The following is an 18,477-nucleotide window of genomic DNA, read 5'->3' as shown; positions in this document are numbered from 1 at the left end:
GCAAAGGAGAGTCCCATCCGAACATGGGACGAAGTCTTCAATCTTGTATCTTCATAGTCCAACAGTCCAGCATAAGCATATAGTCCGGCTGTCCGAGGACCCCCTAATCCAGGACTCCCTCAGTCGGTGTCAAAACCGGCGGATCTCGGGTAGGGGGTCTCGAACTATGCGTCTAAGCTAATGGTAACAGGAGGTGGGGGACACAATGTTTACCCAGGTTCGGGCCCTCTCTATGGAGGTAATACCCTACTTCCTGCTTGATTGATCTTGATGATATGAGTATTACAAGAGTTGATCTACCACGAGATCGTATAGGCTAACCCTAGAAGCTAACCTATGATTATGATTGTTGTTTTCCTACGTACTAAACCCTCCGGTTTATATAGACATCGGAGGGGGCTAGGGTTACACAGAGTCAGTTACAGAGAAGGGAATCTACATACCTGAATTGCCAAGCTTGCCTTCCATGCAAAGGAGAGTCCCACCCAGACACGGGACGAAGTCTTCAATCTTGTATCTTCATAGTCCAACTGTCCGACATAAGCATAGAGTCCGGCTGTCCGAGGACCCCCTAATCCAGGACTCCCTCAGTAGCCCCTGAACCAGGCTTCAATGACGATGAGTCCGTCGCGCAGATTGTCTCCGACATTGCAAGGCGGGTTCCTTCTCCGAATTCTCCAGAGTACCTGTTGTGATGAGTAGTGTCCGGCTCCCCATTTAATGTTGCACTCATCGGCTTCTATACCTCAATAATGTCAGTCTCCACGTGTCGAGCGAATGCGAGAAGCCAGGGCATTTTTACACTTGCCACCCTGACCATGTAAATAAATCGTCTATTAAAGCGATGGGGATCCTCAGATCCAAATCACACCATCTTCCCCAAGCGAGGATTCATCAGAGCGCGCCCGAAAAAACCATCCCATCATGGCCAGCCGCCGCAGCTCCTCCTCTCGCTCCCATAGCGCTAAGCGAGGTGATTGGGAGAAGTGCACCGTATCCCACGGTCAATTAGTGGAGTTGCAGACCCAGGGGTTTCTCCCACCTGCATATCTTGTCCCCGTCCGAGCCGGATTAGCTACTTATGACGGTGGGGAGCAAGCAGAGAGTTTCCCCAACCCATCCGGGGGGAGTGAGTGTGCCTTGTCCCTTACTTGCTAAGGGGCATCGGATTTCCAATCCATCCGTTCCTCCGCGGGCTCCTGGAGTACTATGGCCTCCAGCTGCACAACTTCACCCCTGCCTCTATCCTGCACATCGCAGGTTATGTCGCCCTTTGTGAGCTATTTCTGGGCAGCGAAGCTCATTTCGAGCTATGGAAGAGGTTATTCTGCATCGTCCCTCGCAATCAGGAGGGATCAATATAGCAAGTGGGAGGAGCAGAAATATGGCGCATCACCGGAACCGGATACCTGTCCGGCACTCCGAAGAAGTCATCCGAAGATTGGCCTTCCGAATGGTTTTACATAGAGGATATCTCCCTTCCTGACCCTATCTAGATGGGTCTTCCCGAGTTCACAAATGCCTCATTGAAGAAACGCCGAAGCTGGCGTCCCCGGAGCCCCAAGGAGGAAGATAGCAGAGAGGTCCTCCAACTGATGGGCAGGATAAAGACGCTTGCCAAATCTGGATTGACAATAATAGAGGTTATGTCAATATGCATAATGCGGGGGGGTGCAGCCACTCCAGTATCGGGGGCATCCCATGTGGCACTCCAATGGAGAAGACGATGCCACCCGCTGTGGTCGGAAAGGTCCGGACTCCGCCACCGCTCTAGCAAAAACATTGTCCGATTTGTATAAAGGAGAAGAAGAGGAGTTCATCCATACTAAGTCACGGGATGGATTTTCCATGTACAACCCCCCTAGCTGGGTGAGTTGCTATCTTTTACTCAACTTTATTCATTCCCGCGGTCTTTCATTGCAAATATTTACCTTGCTAGTCCATAACAGGAACTGTGAAAAGCTGTGAGGGAGGTCCACAGCCCGCCTCCACAGCCAGAGGACCCCGGCCGGGCCCTCGACCCCGGACGCGAAGAAGATCCGGACATATTTGTGGAGCTCGTCTCCAGGATGTTTTACCAGGCAAGCTGTGATGGTGCCTTTGTAGCCATCATTGCCGACTATCCTGACCTACTCCCTGCATCATATGTAAGTAAAACAGGAGTCCTAACTTCCGAAAAGGATCCCCTCTTTACGCCTAACCCACTGCACATGTATTGCACTTTATAGGGAAGGCCATCGGGGCGCCGTGCAGAACCCGCGGCGACTCACCAACTAGGGGCACCCAAGCCGGGTAGGCTTATAAGGAAAGCTGTCAGGACCGAGACGCCATCGAAGAGGTATGATTTAAAACCTGCCCCATGATTATCATCTTTAAAATATAACAATGTCCACAGTGCCCTGGCAGAAAGAGTATTCGCCGGACTGTGTCCAGAGATCCTGCCGGCCACGCCTCTACCAGCCGGACTCCAGAACCGGCCTCAAGGGTGGAGGCTAACGTGGGGACAACACTGGACGATCCTCCTACAAAGTATGAGGATAGAATATCCGCTACAAATTCCGAGGTAGAGAGCGCTATGAATCATCGGCGGCGGCGGGCCGCACTATTAGGGAACGTAGTAATTTCAAAGATTTCCTACACACAAGCAGGATCATGGTGATGCATAGCAACGAGAGAGGAGAGTGTGTCCACGTACCCTCGTAGACCGAAAGCAGAAGCGTTAGCACAACACGGTTGATGTAGTCGTACGTCCTCACGATCCGACCGATCAAGTACCGAACGCACAGCACCTCCGAGTTCTGCACACATTCAACTCGATGAAGTCCCTCGAACTCCGATCCAGCCGAGCTTTGAGGGAGAGTTCCGTCAGCACGATGGCATGGTGACAATGATGATGTTCTACCGACGCAGGGCTTCGCCTAAGCACCGCTATGATATTATCGAGGTGGATTATGGTGGAGGGGGGCACCGCACACGGCTAAGAGATCCAAGAGATCAATTGTTGTGTTTAGAGGTGCCCCCTGGCCCCATATATAAAGGAGGGAGGGAGAGGCCGGCCCTAGAGGGGGCGCGCCAAGTGTGGGGAGTCCTACTAGGACTCCCAAGTCTTAGTAGGATTCCCCTTTCCTTTCTAGAGTAGGAGAGAAGGAAAGAGGGGGAGATGGAGAAGGAAAAGGGGGCTGCACCCCTTGTCTTCGGACCAGAGTGGGGACGCGCGCCTCCTTCCTTTTGTCCTCTCTCCTCTATTCCCGTATGGCCCAATAAGGCCCATATACTCCCCGGCGAATTCTCGTAACTCTCTGGTACTCCAAAAAATACCCGAATCACTCGGAACCTTTCCGAAGTCCGAATATAGTCGTCCAATATATCGATCATTATGTCTCGACCATTTCGAGACTCCTTGTCATGTCCCCGATCTCATCTGGGACTTAGAACTACCTTCGGTACATCAAAACACATAAACTCATAATATAACCGTTATCGAACTTTAAGGTGCGGACCCTACGGGTTCGAGAACTATGTAGACATGACCGAGACACGTCTCTAGTCAATAACCAATAGCGGAACCTAGATGCACATATTGGCTCCCACATATTCTATGAAGATCTTTATCGGTCAAACCGCATAACAACATATGTTCTTCCCTTTGTCATTGGTATGTTACTTGCCCGAGATTCGATCGTCGGTATCTCAATACCTAGTTCAATCTCGTTACCGAAAAGTCTCTTTACTCATTCCATAATACATCATCCTGCAACTAACTCATTAGTTACAATGCTTGCAAGGCTTATAGTGATGTGCATTACCGAGTGGGCCCAGAGATACCTCTCCGACAATCGGACTGACAAATTCGAATCTCGAAATACACCAACCCAACAAGTAACTTCGGAGACACCTGTAGAGCACCTTTATAATCACCAGTTACGTTGTGATATTTGGTAGCACACAAAGTGTTCCTCCAGCAAATGGGAGTTGCATAATCTCATAGTTATAGGAACATATATAAGTCATGAAGAAAGCAATAGCAACATACTAAACGATCAAGTGCTAAGCTAACGGAATGGGTCAAGTCAATCACATCATTCTCCTAATGATGTGATTCCGTTAATCAAATGACAACTCATGTCTATGGTTAGGAAACTTAACCATTTTTGATTAACGAGCTAGTTAAGTAGAAGCATACTATGACACTATGTTTGTCTATGTATTCACACATGTATTATGTTTCTGGTTAATACAATTCTAGCATGAATAATAAACACTAGTTGACCCGTTGCGCCAAATGGCGCAGAGACCTGCTGAAGACATGTTGTCGATGAAAATAGTTTCATGCTGCAAGAACCATCAATTAAAGCCATGTTCGCGATGAAAATAGTTTCCTTTACTAAGGACAGGAGATGTATATAGAGTCGGTTTAGTTGTGGTCTTCTAAATCCGACAGGCCATGTATATAGAGTCGGTTTAGTTGTGGTCTGCTAAATCCATATGTGCCTTAAAAAAACATGGTTTAATTTGCAGAGCCTCACGTGTTTGAAGTATGAATAAGAACTACGAACTATTTTTGTGCGATTCAAATACATTTCCAGAGTTTTTATTTATTAGTACATGTTGTCTAAAGTAACATTTGCCTAGAGAGAGAAGCATACCCCTCTCATTATGATTATTATTAAAAGGTATTAAATTTGAAATAAACAATTTCATTTACTTGAAGCACTTGAAGAAAGAGAACTTAGACATACTTTTACACAATGCTCATTTAACCGTGAAGGACAAAAATATTCCACCATCTCTGAATGATGAACTAAATTAATATATGAAGTAAATTCATTCAAAGTAGAAAAGGGATCTTACATCAAATAAGGCATTACAACAAACATGGTGTTATCTTAGTAAAAGAAATTACATCATTAGAAGAGAAAAGGAAGAAAACCAAACATGAGATTGAGATTAATACATCTAGGAGGAGGTCGTACACATCACTGTGATCATTTTGCGACCAAATGACAGAGTCCAATTTGAATCCATACAATTTGTAACCCATCTATATGAAAAACTAAGACTTATCTCTTAAAATATATACTTAGATTACATAATCTGTTATGTTATTTGGGTAATATAAAGGCATGTTTTTTAAAAGAAAGCCCACTTAAGACAAAGAGTATGCACAAATACTAACATCAGTTTATGTACGACAATGGGAAAGTAAATATTCAATACTGGGGTATTGGTAGGTGGAAGAAAACGTCCGAAGATACAACAGGAGCATAATAAATAACATTTTGCTTCTGTCTAACTTATGAGCACACCATGTCCTTTATTTACTCTAGGAATATCACGTACTCTTTAGCTATTTTTCTAAGTGCATGCCCATTGATCCGAGTAAGCCGCTTCTTCAATATTGAAGAGAGAAGTTTGATGTTGTCGTGCCCACTGTTGAAATTAGACTGGGCATTATTCTGTAGGGCTTGGGGCACAGAATATCCTGAATCAATCACAAGACAAACATCAGTATTAAGCAAGGACCACAGTAGAAGTAGCTAGAGATAATAAACAGAATAAAGGGCTATTTTTCTATAAAATATATTTTTCACTATGAACAAGATTTGTTTAATTGAAATTAAATGTCAAGAAGTTAGAGAGCATGATATAATAAGTTCGAGGAATGATTTGATGTTGCTATTCAACTGTTAAATAGATATTGAAGGCACATTACATAGAGTCCTGGATTTTACATATCTGAAAGTAGGCGCACCATGAAAGTGATAATGATCCAATTAATAAAACCATTATTCTAACAAAATGTTAAACATTCCCTCATATATACCAACGGGAGTAACTTTCTATTGGTTAGAAACCGTTGTGCTGATAGTTATCTAACACGTGCTTTTTTAGACGCACTAAGACCATATATAGGATGCAGACCATTCTCATGCCAATGTCTAGAATAGCAATCTACATAAGTCCTAGTAGCATGCTCCTACAGGATTCTTACAAATACTTACATGGGTATGTTCCCAATAGGAATAGATATAGATTATGCTTACAAAAATGATACACTCTAACACTTCCACCGGAGCACAATTCAGCTCCCACAATCAGTAATCAGCATGAAAACTTAAAAAACAAGTTTGATAGAAATCAATGTTCAGGAAAGCATGAAGCATAAGCGAAGCGACAGGCGGACGCTTAGAGCAATGGGTGCTTAAGCATTTTTAAAAATAGAACTGCAGGTTTTGGAGGTTGTAGACCGAGAATTAACCTGAGTAGACGATGCGGGATCTTGGGGAAGTTGGTCGCATATTTCCTGAATGTGTATTGGCCTGTGTTGCCGCGACAGCATAGATCGGCAATCAGAGTAATCCTTTAGCACTAATATTGGCTCTCAAGTTTCTTCCACATGTATATTCAGTCGTGAAACATGCACATACCAGAGGGAATCCATGGTAGAATAAACTGAGAATCAAAAAATCATAGCAACTTTTGTACAAATTACTACCATAACCTTGTTAGAGAAAGATTCGAAGAGAATCTACTACAAAGTATTGCACCATCATGATAACGACAGAAAGTATAGCCAACATTTAAGTTTTTTTTTAGTTGCCACTTTTGCAATTCTGAAATCTGAAGTAACTAAGGTCTGGGTTATTGACAACTACCAATTTTCGTGGGCAACACTTCCAACTCGGGTTAGGAACACCAAATTTAGTACTTTAGTATTCAGTTTTATCGCTAAATATGCAGCATGTAGTCATCAGATTTAGTACTTTAGCGAGTACAATTTTCTGTAATTCCTGGTGAAAATTTCATCTCTGTGTCGTAACATAATTGACAGTGTGCATCAATTCAGCTGATTTAGTTACCTTGTGACCTTGTCCATGTAGGGAATGAGGTCTTTGTAGCCTCCTTAGCCTCTTATTGATCCTTGTTCTTCTTTCCTAAACAACATAAGGAAGAAAAATGTTCAGTATAAACATCCAACACCAAGACGAATACCAAAAATGTTGCAGCAAACTAACTAACCCTCCCAAGCGATGCTCTGCGGGTCAGTGGTGCAGCCACGCTTGGCATGGACTCTGTAGTCGGCGGAGTCCTGCTGCAGCTGCAGGTAGTCGTCCATGCTGGGCATGTCCAGCTCGAGAGGGCTAACTGAATCTGGACCAAGGTGTTAGTAGAAGTGTAGCATTAAACAATTGGCAGGTGGGAGAGTCCGGATGGATGTGAAGTGTATATATGTGAAGTTTGTCCTACCTGGGAGTCGATGTTGCTGAAGCTGGTGACCATACTGACATCACTGTCACTGAGCACCTCGGCCTTCTTGCTATCGGGCGCTGAGAACATGATGTTGGAGTTGGTGTCGTCCCAGATGCTCATGGAGAAGATCCTCAAGAGGTCACTCGAGCCGTTGCCAGCAGCGATGCTCTTGCCGACGTCCTGCTGCCTCAAGAAGATCCACAACGAGCCCAACCTCCTCTGATGTGCCATCGAGTCGACGTTGCCTCCTCCGTGTGAATGCAAGTAGCTGATTCCCATCCTTCCTCTCGTTCCACCCATGCCGCCATTGCATGTGCATCATCAGAGTCACAAAGCCAGAGCACATCGATCAAAGCGCACAAGGGCCAAAAAAAACCAGACCAAATTTGGAAAATCAACATGATGACTGAAGCAAGGATCATGATAGCATATAGGATATTTAAAGCATATAGGATATATAAAAAAATGCAGCAGAGGTAGCTAGAAAGGAAACAAAGAAACTTGATCTATAGTAAAAATAAGAAACAACCTCCAACATAATACGCCTGCAAAACGAAATAAAAGAACTAATTAGGACATGGAACCATTGTAACTGCCTTGTTGCTCTGCAGTTGGCATATTTGAGCTATTAAAAACTTCAAAATCTAGTACTTTTGTGTCCTAATGGCGACAACCAAAAGTTATCTATTGTGCATTGAACTGAAAAACAATGTGTATTCTCAGGTATGCACCCCAAGTAGCAACCGAAACATTATTGAACTACAAGCAGCTCAAGATAATAGCTACAAAATCTTTCCAGAAATAAGTGACTAAGTAAAAAAATGAAAAACAAGAGAATGAGGTAAGTAAGAAATCCCAATTGAGCTAGAGAAGGAGACGTTGTGCCTGAGCCTCCAAGAACCAGTAGAAGAGTGTCCTCCCACTCTGCTTGTCCATGGTGACATGCCTAGAGAACCGAGAGATGTGTGAACTCCTTGGCTGACGAAGGAGAAATACCATCCTATCAGCTTCCTACTCGCTGTAACCGGCCAAGTAGCAGAGCCAACACCCTGGCAGGCAAAGACAACGCATGCCTGAACACACACGTCACTAAGCCAACAAGCACACACACAGAAATAACTCGTAGCAAGCAAATGCGGGGGACAAGACGAGAGTTGGGACTGAAAAGAAATTACCATGGTGGCGACTGGATTTACAGGCGGAAGCGACTCGAGGCGGTGGCGGCAAATCCAGATTGCATCTGCACGAGCATGTGAGCATCACAAGATGCAAACATCAGACTCATACATACCTGCATTTCTTTATCAGCACTACACATCTCTAGATTTTTTCCAAAATGAGAGTTCAATAAGCTACCATCTTCAGCCTCCTAATTTATCATAGAGCAGCATTTGTTAGTTTTGAGAAACCTGAAAAAACAAAGAAACAACAAAAACAACAACAACAAAGCCTTTAGTCCCAAACAAGTTGGGGTAGGCTAGAGGTGAAACCCATAAGATCTCGCAACCAACTCATGGCTCTGGCACATGGATAGCAAGCTTCCACGCACCCCTGTCCATAGGTAGCTCTTTGTCGATACTCCAATCCTTCAGGTCTCTCTTAACGGACTTCTCCCATGTCAAAATCGGTCGACCCCGCCCTCTCTTGACATTCTCCGCACGCTTTAGCCGTCCGCTATGCACTGGAGCTTCTAGAGGCCTGCGCTGAATATGCCCAAACCATCTCAAACGATGTTGGACAAGCTTCTCCTCAATTGGTGCTACCCCAACTCTATCTCGTATATCATCATTCCGGACTCGATCCTTCCTCGTGTGGCCACACATCCATCTCAACATACGCATCTCCGCCACACCTAACTGTTGAACATGTCGCCTTTTAGTCGGCCAACACTCCGCGCCATACAACGTTGCGGGTCGAACCGCCGTCCTATAGAACTTGCCTTTTAGCTTTTGTGGCACTCTCTTGTCACAGAGAATGCCAGAAGCTTGGCGCCACTTCATCCATCCGGCTTTGATTCGATGGTTCACATCTTCATCAATACCCCCATCCTCCTGCAACATTGACCCCAAATACCGAAAGGTGTCCTTCCGAGGTACCACCTGGCCATCAAGGCTAACCTCCTCCTCCTCACAGCTAGTAGTACTGAAACCGCACATCATGTACTCGGTTTTAGTTCTACTAAGCCTAAACCCTTTCAATTCCAAGGTTTGTCTCCATAACTCTAACTTCCTATTTAGCCCCGTCCGACTATCATCAACTAGCACCACATCATCCGCAAAGAGCATACACCATGGGATATCTCCTTGTATACCCCTTGTGACCTCATCCATCACCAATGCAAAAAGATAAGGGCTCAAAGCTGACCCCTGATGCAGTCCTATCTTAATCGGGAAGTCATCGGTGTCGACATCACTTATTCGAACACTTGTCACAACATTATTGTACATGTCCTTGATGAGGGTAATGTACTTTGCTGGGACTTTGTGTTTCTCCAAGGCCCACCACATGACATTCCGCGGTATCTTATCATAGGCCTTCTCCAAGTCAATGAACACCATATGCAAGTCCTTCTTATGCTCCCTATATCTCTCCATAAGTTGTGTACCAAGAAAATGGCTTCCATGGTCGACCTCCCAGGCATGAAACCAAACTGATTTTTGGTCACGCTTGTCATTCTTCTTAAGCGGTGCTCAATGACTCTCTCCCATAGCTTCATTGTATGGCTCATCAGCTTAATTCCACGGTAATTAGTACAACTCTGAACATCCCCCTTGTTCTTGAAGATTGGTACTAATATACTCCGTCTCCATTCTTCTGGCATTTTGTTTGCCCGAAAAATGAGGTTGAAAAGTTTGGTTAGCCATACTATCGCTATGTCCCCGAGACCTTTCCACACCTCAATGGGGATACAATCAGGGCCCATCGCCTTGCCTCCTTTCATCCTTTTTAAAGCCTCCTTCACCTCAGACTCCTGGATGCGCCGCACAAAACGCATGCTGGTCTCATCAAAGGAGTCATTCAGTTCAATGGTAGAACTCTCATTCTCCCCATTGAATAGCTTGTCGAAGTACTCCCGCCATCTATGCTTAATCTCTTCGTCCTTCACCAAGAGTTGGCCTGCTCCGTCCTTGATGCATTTGACTTGGCCAATATCCCTCGTCTTCCTCTCCCGGATCTTAGCCATCTTATAGATGTCCCTTTCACCTTCCTTCGTGCCTAACCGTTGGTAGAGGTCCTCATATGCCCAACCCCTTGCTTCACCAACAGCTCGCTTTGCGGCCTTCTTCGCCATCTTGTACTTCTCTATGTTGTCTGCACTCCTATCCAGGTATAGGCGTCTGAAGCAATCTTTCTTCTCTTTAAGCGCCTTCTGGACATCATCATTCCACCACCAGGTATCCTTATCTTCGCTTCTCCTTCCCCTGGACACTCCAAACTCCTCCGATGCCACCTTACGAATGCAAGTCGCCATCTTCATCCACACATTGTCCGCATCCCCTCCTTCCTCCCAAGGGCCCTCCTTAAATACCCTCTCCTTGAACACCTGAGCTACCTCCCCCTTGAGCTTCCACCACTTCGTTCTAGCGACCTTGGCACGCTTATCCTGCTGGACACGAATCCGAAAGCGGAAGTCAGCAACCACCAGCTTATGCTGGGGTACAACACTCTCCCCAGGTATCACCTTACAGTCTAGGCACGCACGCCTATCTTCTCTTCTCGAGAGGATGAAATCAATCTGGCTAGAGTGTTGGCCACTACTAAAAGTCACCAGATGTGATTCTCTCTTTCTAAAGAGGGTGTTAGCTACAATCATGTTGTAGGCTAGAGCAAAGCTTAAGACATCTTCTCTTTCTTGATTCCTGATGCCATAGCCAAAGCCCCCATGCGCCCCTTCAAAACCTGTGTTAGATGTACCCACGTGGCCATTGAGGTCTCCTCCTATGAAGAGCTTCTCACCAATCGGTACACTCCTAACCATGTCTTCCAAGCCTTCCCAGAACTCCCTCTTGGTGTTCTCATTGTGGCCTACTTGCGGGGCATATTTGCTGATAACATTGAGAACCAAGTCCTCAGCTACCAGCTTGACCAGGATAATCCGGTCCCCACGTCTCCTGACGTCTACCACTCCATACTTGAAAAAACAAAGAAACATTAGGCATATTTGAATAATCATGTCAACAAAATGAGCGATATAGATGAAAAAACAACAAAACGAAATTCAGTAAAAAGAAACGCTGCTATAGTCCTTCAATATGTATTTCTAAAACTGATATATCATCTTCATAACATGTTTATTTTATATCCAAGGCTTGACTATAGCATAAAATTACACCATGGTAAATCTTGAGAAAGACCAAGCTTCAGTTTCAGGTATAATCGCTTGGTCACAAATTTTAGGAGACGAGAAGACAACGGCCAGCGGTCACGAGATGAATTGTGCCTGCTAGTTCAGAAACACCAATACACCTAAACGGAGGAACTTACTTCATGTCCCTGAGCCGCCGATACTACTTTACCAGTGCCAATGGGCTACACTAGTTCATGCGTGACGACCGCGTTGGCCCAGTCCTTGATCTTGTCTGCAAATAAAATGATCATCTCAGCCTACACCTTTTAGGTGACAATATGTGAAGATGTTAACAAAGCAAATTTCATAATTCATATCAAGAAAAAATATTCTAGAAAGTTGATTAATAGCAAGATCTTGCCCCTGCCAAGCAAAATAAAAGTATACTCATCTGTTCATAAGCACATAAACAACTAAGTCAGCTACTACTCACATGAACTAAAAGGATTGTAATTAATAGGATGGACTGCTCATTTGAAGAAATTTATTAACAAATACTTTGGATGGTTCAGGTGAATCTGAAATGACCCTTGTTCTCACCTCATCATGCGGTCCTGCTCCAACCCCTCGGGCAAAACATCGCACTTTATCCTGCAGGTGATTGTCAGCCTAAGGAAGTAGGTGGCGACCTGTTGGCTTCTCGAAATGCGCTAACCTTTAGCCGTTGCCATGCTTTCTAATGGGCTTCAGAGGTCATCTACACAAAGCAAGCACCTCCAAAACGTCAGTGGTAGGTTCACGGAGGAAAATAGAAACGGTCTGAAGTCCATAGTCAACAATACAGACCATCTTCCAAGATCATACAAAGGAAGCCACTCCACTACAAGCTTTCTTTCCATAGCTATGGATATGGGTAGAAGAGCCTGGAACAGGGGTCAAACAAGATAAATCAGCCAACCATACAGTTCCAAGGTAGCATCAGGATTAGTATTGATAACTAATCGGGTAATCGTCCAAGAGCGCAATGAACTAAGAGGAGATTTACCAGATTTGAGTGTCGGGGAGCGGAGAGCTGGAAGAGGGAGTTGGAGCCGAGCCGTGCCAGACGGGATCTCGATCCAACTCCGGCCGGTCAGCCCTGTCATCGCAGGCGAGACCACCCCGCCCCAGCACGCCTACCTCCCCCTATCCTTCAATCCTCCCTCCATCTTCTCTCTCCTGCAGGGACGGATCCATGAGGTCGCCCTTTGCGTGCAGGTTCCTAGCGCCGCTGGAGGCAAGCTCATCGCGTCCAGCCGCTGCCCCTATGCTCAGCGCTTCCGCCGATGGCAAGGAGGAGGAGGCGGGCGAGGATCGCAGGCTAGACCACCCCGCCCCAGCACGCCTACCTCCCCCTGTCCTTCAATCCTCCCTCCATCATCTCTCTCCTGCAGGGATGGATCCATGGGGTCGCCCTTTGTGTGCAGGTTCCTAGCGCCGCTGGAGGTAAGCTCATCGCGCCCAGCCGCTGCCCCTATGCTCAGCGCTTCCGCCGATGGCAAGGAGGAGGAGGCGGGTTAGGAAGGCGGAGCTCGGGCGGAGGTGGGAAGGAGGTGGCTACGAGCAAGGAGAGGCTGTGGCGGGAGGGAAGGAGGAGCGGGGCCGTGCAGCGGCTGTGGGGATCGAGGGGCATTAGGCAAGGGGGCTAGGGTTTGTTTGGCGGCTAGAATGGGAGTGGGAGTGGGACGAGGCGAGGGTAGGATTGGACGCGGAACGCGCGGAGCAGATTGACCAAAACTTCTTACATGGGGGGACGACGAACCAAGCCAATAAGCACACGATGAAGATCCAACGGCTCAAACGCGTCAGATGGGCAGATCCGACGGCCGACGAAGCTGCAATCGGGGGAGCGTTCTGGAGGGGAGTTGGCTAGCCTCTTTTTTGTTTTAAATTTATCATGAAATAAGGAAACAAATAATAACTTTATTATTACCTCTAGGGCATATTTCCTTCAGTCTCTCACTTGCACTAGAGTCAATAATCTAGTTCATATCGCCATGTGTAACACCAATATTCATATTTGTATATGATTAACACCCATAGTTCACATCGTCATGTGACCAACACCGAAAGGGTTTATTACAGTCAATAATTTAGTTCACATCGCTATGTGATTAACACCCAAAGAGTACTAAGGTGTGATCATGTTTTGCTCATGAGAGAAGTTTAGTCAACGGGTCTGTCACATTCAGAGCCGTATGTATTTTGCAAAAATATTCTATGTCTACAATGCTCTGTACGGAGGTACTCTAGCTAATTGCTCCCTGATAATCCCCAAGTGAAGGGAATCATCGTAGCAATTCCCAAAGGTGGAAGTGATAAGTATGGAGTGTCGAACCCACAAGGAGCTAAAGGTAAGATCAATATTCTCTCAAGCCCTATCTGCCACTGATACGACTCTATGTGCACCGAACGTTTGCTTCCAATTAGAAACAAGAAATAAAACTATGTTGTGGGTATGCAGAGAATAACTTTGTATGATATCGGAGAGCTAAAACATAAAAGTAGGTGCTGTTATCATAAAGTTAGAATATAATACTAAATATTATAAATAGCAAGTGTGAAATAATGGTGGATCGGTGTGCGGAATTGTCCTAGGCAATTGTTAACCAGACCGGTGGTCACTATTGCAGTTTCATGTGAGGGAGAGGCATAAGCTAACATACTTTCTCTACTTGGATCATATGCACTTATGATTGGAACTCTAGCAAGCGTCTGCAACTACTAAAGATCATTAAGGTAAAACCCAACCATAGCATTAAAGCATCAAGTCCTCTTTATTCCCATACGCAACAATCCCTCTTACTCGGGTTTGTGTTTCAGTCACTCACCAACCCACTATAAGCGAATCATGAACGTATTGCAACACCCTACATCGAGAATCCCTCACACTTGCGCGACACGGAGGGCACCATAGGACAGCATCAAAGTAAAACATACAACTCATACCAATCTAGATCATCAATCAACCCAAAGACAAAAGATATCTACTCAAAACATCATAGGATGGCAACGCATCATTGGATCATAATATGTGGCATAAAGCACCATGTTCAAGTAGGGATTACAGCGGGGTGCGGGAGAGTGGACCGCGTAAAAGAGATGAGGATGGTGATGATGATGGTGATGTTGATGAAGACGATCACCGCGGCGATGATTCCCCTCCCGATGGCACTCCGGTGCCACCAAGAGAGAGGCGGAGAGGTTCTCCCCCTTGTGCTTCCTCCTCCATGGCTTTCCCCCTCTGGTCCTTGGCCTTCATGGCAATGATGGCCCCTCCGAGATCCTCCTCCATGGCCTCCGGTGATGATGGCCCCCTCGGGCAGGATGCCGGAGAGGGCCTAGATTGATTTCTCGTGGCTATAGAGGCTTGCGGCGACGGAACTTCCGATCTAGGTTATTTCCCGAAGGTTTCTGTATTTATAGGAATTTTTGGCGTTGGTTTCACGTCAGGGGGGTCTCCGGGCTGTCCACAAGATAGGGGGGCACCCCTAGGGGGGTGGGCGCGCCCCCCACTCTCGTGGGCAGCCCGGGACTCTTCTGGCCCAACTCCGATGCTCCGTGGTCTTCTTTTGGTCCATAAAAAATCCTCAAAAATTGGCACGTCGATTGGACTCCGTTTGGTATCACTTTTCTGTAAAACACAAAAACAAGGAGAAAACAAAAACTGGCACTGGGCTCTAGGTTAATAGGTTAGTCCCAAAAATCATATAAAATGACATATAAATGCATATAAAACATCATAGATGGATAATATAATAGCATGAATACTTCATAAATTATAGATACATTGGAGACATATTAGCATCCCCAAGCTTAATTCCTGCTCGTCCTCGAGTAGGTAAATGATAAAAGAAATAATTTATGAAGTGTGAATTCTAGCAGGTGCACAAGTTTGATCAATGATAATTTCAATCACCTTTTCTAGCATCAATAAGTGTCATAATAGTAGCTTATCTCATAAAACTTTTCATTATCAAGTAACAATCTATTCACAATGTCAAGTTTGGTTCAGAAACTTCATTGAGAACTAACAAACTATAATCTCGGTCATTGAAGCAATTGCAATGTATCATAACATCAGAAAGAGTCAAGAATAGAGCTTTTCAGCAAGTCCACATACTCAACTATCATATAGTCTTCTACAATTGCTAACACTCACGCAATACTTGTGGTTATGGAGTTTCAGCCGGACACTGAGAAAGATAGGGGCTTATTGTGTTGCCTCCCAACGTATTCACCTTTAGGTGATGTCAACAATAATAGCCCATGCTAACTTACATCCAATTGGATATATATATCATGATCTTTCAAGCAAGAGGAGCTTGCGAAAGGATAAAATGAAAAAGGGAAAGGTGAGGATCACCTTGACTCAACCATAAAGTAAAAACATAAAGTAAAAGATAGGCCCTTCGCAGAGGGAAGCAGAGGTTGTCATGTGCATTTAGGGTTGGATGCATAAAATCTTAATGCAAAAGAATGTCACTTTATATTGCCCCTTGTATGTGGACCTTTATTATGCAGTCCATCGCTTTTATTGCTTCCACAACAAGATCGTGCAAAGCTTATTTTGTCTACACTAATAAGTCATACATATTTAGATAGCAATTTTTATTGCGTGCACCATGACAACTTACTTGAAGGATCTTACTCAATCCATGGGTAGGTATGGTGGACTCTCATGGCAAAACTGGGTTGAAGGATAATTGGAAGCACAAGTAGTATCTCTACTTGGTGCAAGGAATTTGGCTAGCATGAGGGGGAAAGGCAAGCTCAACATATTTGGAAGGTCAATGATAATATACTTTAACTGAGTTGTGACAAAACATAAACCATTATGTTTTCTTCCTTGTACAATGTCAACTCTTTTAGCATGTCATACTTAATGAGTTCTCTCAATCATAAAAGATGTCCAAGATAATATATTTGTATGTGAACCTCTCTTTCCTTATTACTTCCTATTAATTGCAACGATGACCAAAACTATGTTTGCCAACTCTCAACAACTTTTATGCCTCATACTCTTTATATGTGAAGTCATTACTATCCATGTTATAAGCATATGAAACATATACAAATTCAGATTTATGACATTCAATTCATTCCCCCAATTACTCATAGGATATACATGAAGCACATGAGTAAAGGACAAACTACTCCAAAAGATATGAGTGAAGGACACTGAGTAGTCAAATAATTAACTAGCCATGGGACGGTTCCTTTTTTATTCAATATTTCATATCCAATGATTTTATTCAAACAACAAGTAAAGTTGAAAATACACTCCAAGCAAAACACATATTATGTGACGAATAAAAATATAGCTCCAAGTAAGGTATACCGATAGTTTTGAAGACGAAAGAGGGGATGCCTTCCGGGGCATCCCCAAGCTTAGGCGCTTGAGTCTTCCTTGAATATTACCTTGGGGTGCCTTGGGCATCCCCAAGCTTAGGGTCTTCCCACTCCTTATTCTCCTCCTATCGATATCTCACCCAAAACTTGAAAACTTCAACCACACAAAACTTAATGGAACTTCGTGAGATAGGTTAGTATGATAAAGAGTAAACCATTCACTTTGGTACTGTAAAAAGACAAGGTTCATAATTGTTTTCACCTAATGCCTACTGTACCATATCATTTCTACAATTTATATTGAGAAATATAAGCCATAGAAACTAGAAAACAAGCAAACTATGCAATGAAAAAAGAATCTGTCAGAAACAGAACAGTTTGTAATGATCTGAACATTAACCATACTTCTGCTACTCCAAAAAATATGAAATAAATTGGTGGACGTGATTAATTTCTCTATTAATCTTATTCAAAAAAGAATCAACTCAAAAGCACTCTTTTGTAAAAAATGACAGCTAATTTCATGAGCGCAAAGTTTCTGTTTTTTACAGCAAGATGACATTAACTCTAACCCAAGTCTTCCCAAAGGTCTTACTTGGCACTTTATTGAAACAAAAGCTATAAAACATGATTACTACAGTAGCTTAATCATGTAGGCACACAAAAACATTAAGGGTAAATATTGGGTTGTCTCCCAACAAGCTCTTTTCTTTATGTCTTTTAGCTAGGCAAGATGATTTCAATGATGCTCATATAAAAGATAAGAGTTGAAACATAAAAGAGCGTCATGAAGAATATGACTAGAACATTTAAATCTATCCCACTTCCTATGCCTAGGAATTTTTTGAGCACACAATTTATAGGAACAAGAATCAACTAGCATAGGAAGGCAAAACAAGTTTAACTTTAAAACTTCAAGCACATAGAGAGGAAACTTGATATTGTGGCAACTCCTACAAGCATATATTTGTCCCTCATAATAGTTTTCAGTAGTATCATGGATAAAAACTTTGTTCTCATACTCAATTGGAACCTCTTCCGAAATAGTGGAATACTAACTAAAGTTGACACTCTTCCAAATCCACTTTCATAAATATCGTACGAAGATTCAACACCCTCCAAGATAGTGGGATCACTAATTCCTAAAGTTGACACTCTTCCAAATCCACGTTAAATTATAGTATTATTCATACTAAGTGAAGTTCCTGGAACATTCTACAATTAATATAGACTAGCCAATATCCAAGCTCAAAATATACAAGTGAAGCGCACGAAGCATTCTATACAACCATACTCAAATGATTTAAGTGAAGCACAAAGAGCAATTATATAAGATCATACTTAAAAGATATAAGTGAAGCACATGAATTATTATATAAATAAATGAAGAGCTATCTCATACTAGCATGATTCTTAAAGAAAAATAAAAACACAAAGGACACAAATCATGTGAACAAAACAAAAACTGAGGTATACCGATATTTGTTGAAGAAGAAAGATGGGATGCCAACCGGGGCATCCCCAAGCTTAGATGCTTGAGTATCCTT

General features: G+C 43.8%; 1 protein-coding gene across 6 annotated transcripts; it reads right to left on the bottom strand.

The window, feature by feature from the left end:
* Positions 1 to 5,154: 5,154 nt before the first annotated feature.
* Positions 5,155 to 13,283, bottom strand: LOC123111356 (uncharacterized). Of its 6 annotated transcripts, none has more exons than XM_044532170.1 (12): positions 12,585 to 13,283; positions 12,386 to 12,462; positions 12,140 to 12,296; positions 11,737 to 11,831; positions 8,608 to 8,660; positions 8,427 to 8,542; positions 7,249 to 7,796; positions 7,021 to 7,152; positions 6,861 to 6,935; positions 6,429 to 6,453; positions 6,260 to 6,320; positions 5,155 to 5,482 (listed from the first exon to the last, which is right to left on the bottom strand). In XM_044532170.1, exons 7-12 carry the CDS (start codon positions 7,549 to 7,551, stop codon positions 5,452 to 5,454), a joined length of 627 nt encoding a protein of 208 aa, XP_044388105.1. In that variant the 5' UTR covers positions 7,552 to 7,796; positions 8,427 to 8,542; positions 8,608 to 8,660; positions 11,737 to 11,831; positions 12,140 to 12,296; positions 12,386 to 12,462; positions 12,585 to 13,283; the 3' UTR covers positions 5,155 to 5,451. The 6 variants fall into 6 exon arrangements, with proteins under 6 accessions (XP_044388105.1, XP_044388071.1, XP_044388090.1 ...); XM_044532136.1 differs by lacking the exon at positions 6,429 to 6,453 and having other exon boundaries at positions 12,140 to 12,190; positions 12,255 to 12,296; positions 12,585 to 13,281; XM_044532155.1 differs by lacking the exon at positions 6,429 to 6,453 and having other exon boundaries at positions 8,427 to 8,491; positions 11,385 to 11,831; positions 12,585 to 13,281.
* Positions 13,284 to 18,477: the final 5,194 nt, after the last annotated feature.

This window comes from Triticum aestivum, chromosome 1B (genome assembly GCF_018294505.1).
Source record: "Triticum aestivum cultivar Chinese Spring chromosome 1B, IWGSC CS RefSeq v2.1, whole genome shotgun sequence".
In the NCBI taxonomy this organism is placed as follows: domain Eukaryota; kingdom Viridiplantae; phylum Streptophyta; class Magnoliopsida; order Poales; family Poaceae; genus Triticum; species Triticum aestivum.
The sequence above is the reverse complement of the archived record's forward strand: the minus strand, read 5'-3'. Positions and strand labels throughout refer to the sequence as shown.

Coding starts and splice junctions, on each gene's coding strand:
- LOC123111356 (XM_044532150.1), bottom strand. CDS start 7,551: ATGGGTGGAACGAGAGGAAGGATGGGAATCAGCTACTTGCATTCACAC. Junction 6,936..7,020: donor GCAGAGCATCGCTTGGGAGG/GTTAGTTAGTTT, acceptor TATGTTGTTTAG/GAAAGAAGAACAAGGATCAA. Junction 5,483..6,259: donor ATCCCGCATCGTCTACTCAG/GTTAATTCTCGG, acceptor TGATTGATTCAG/GATATTCTGTGCCCCAAGCC.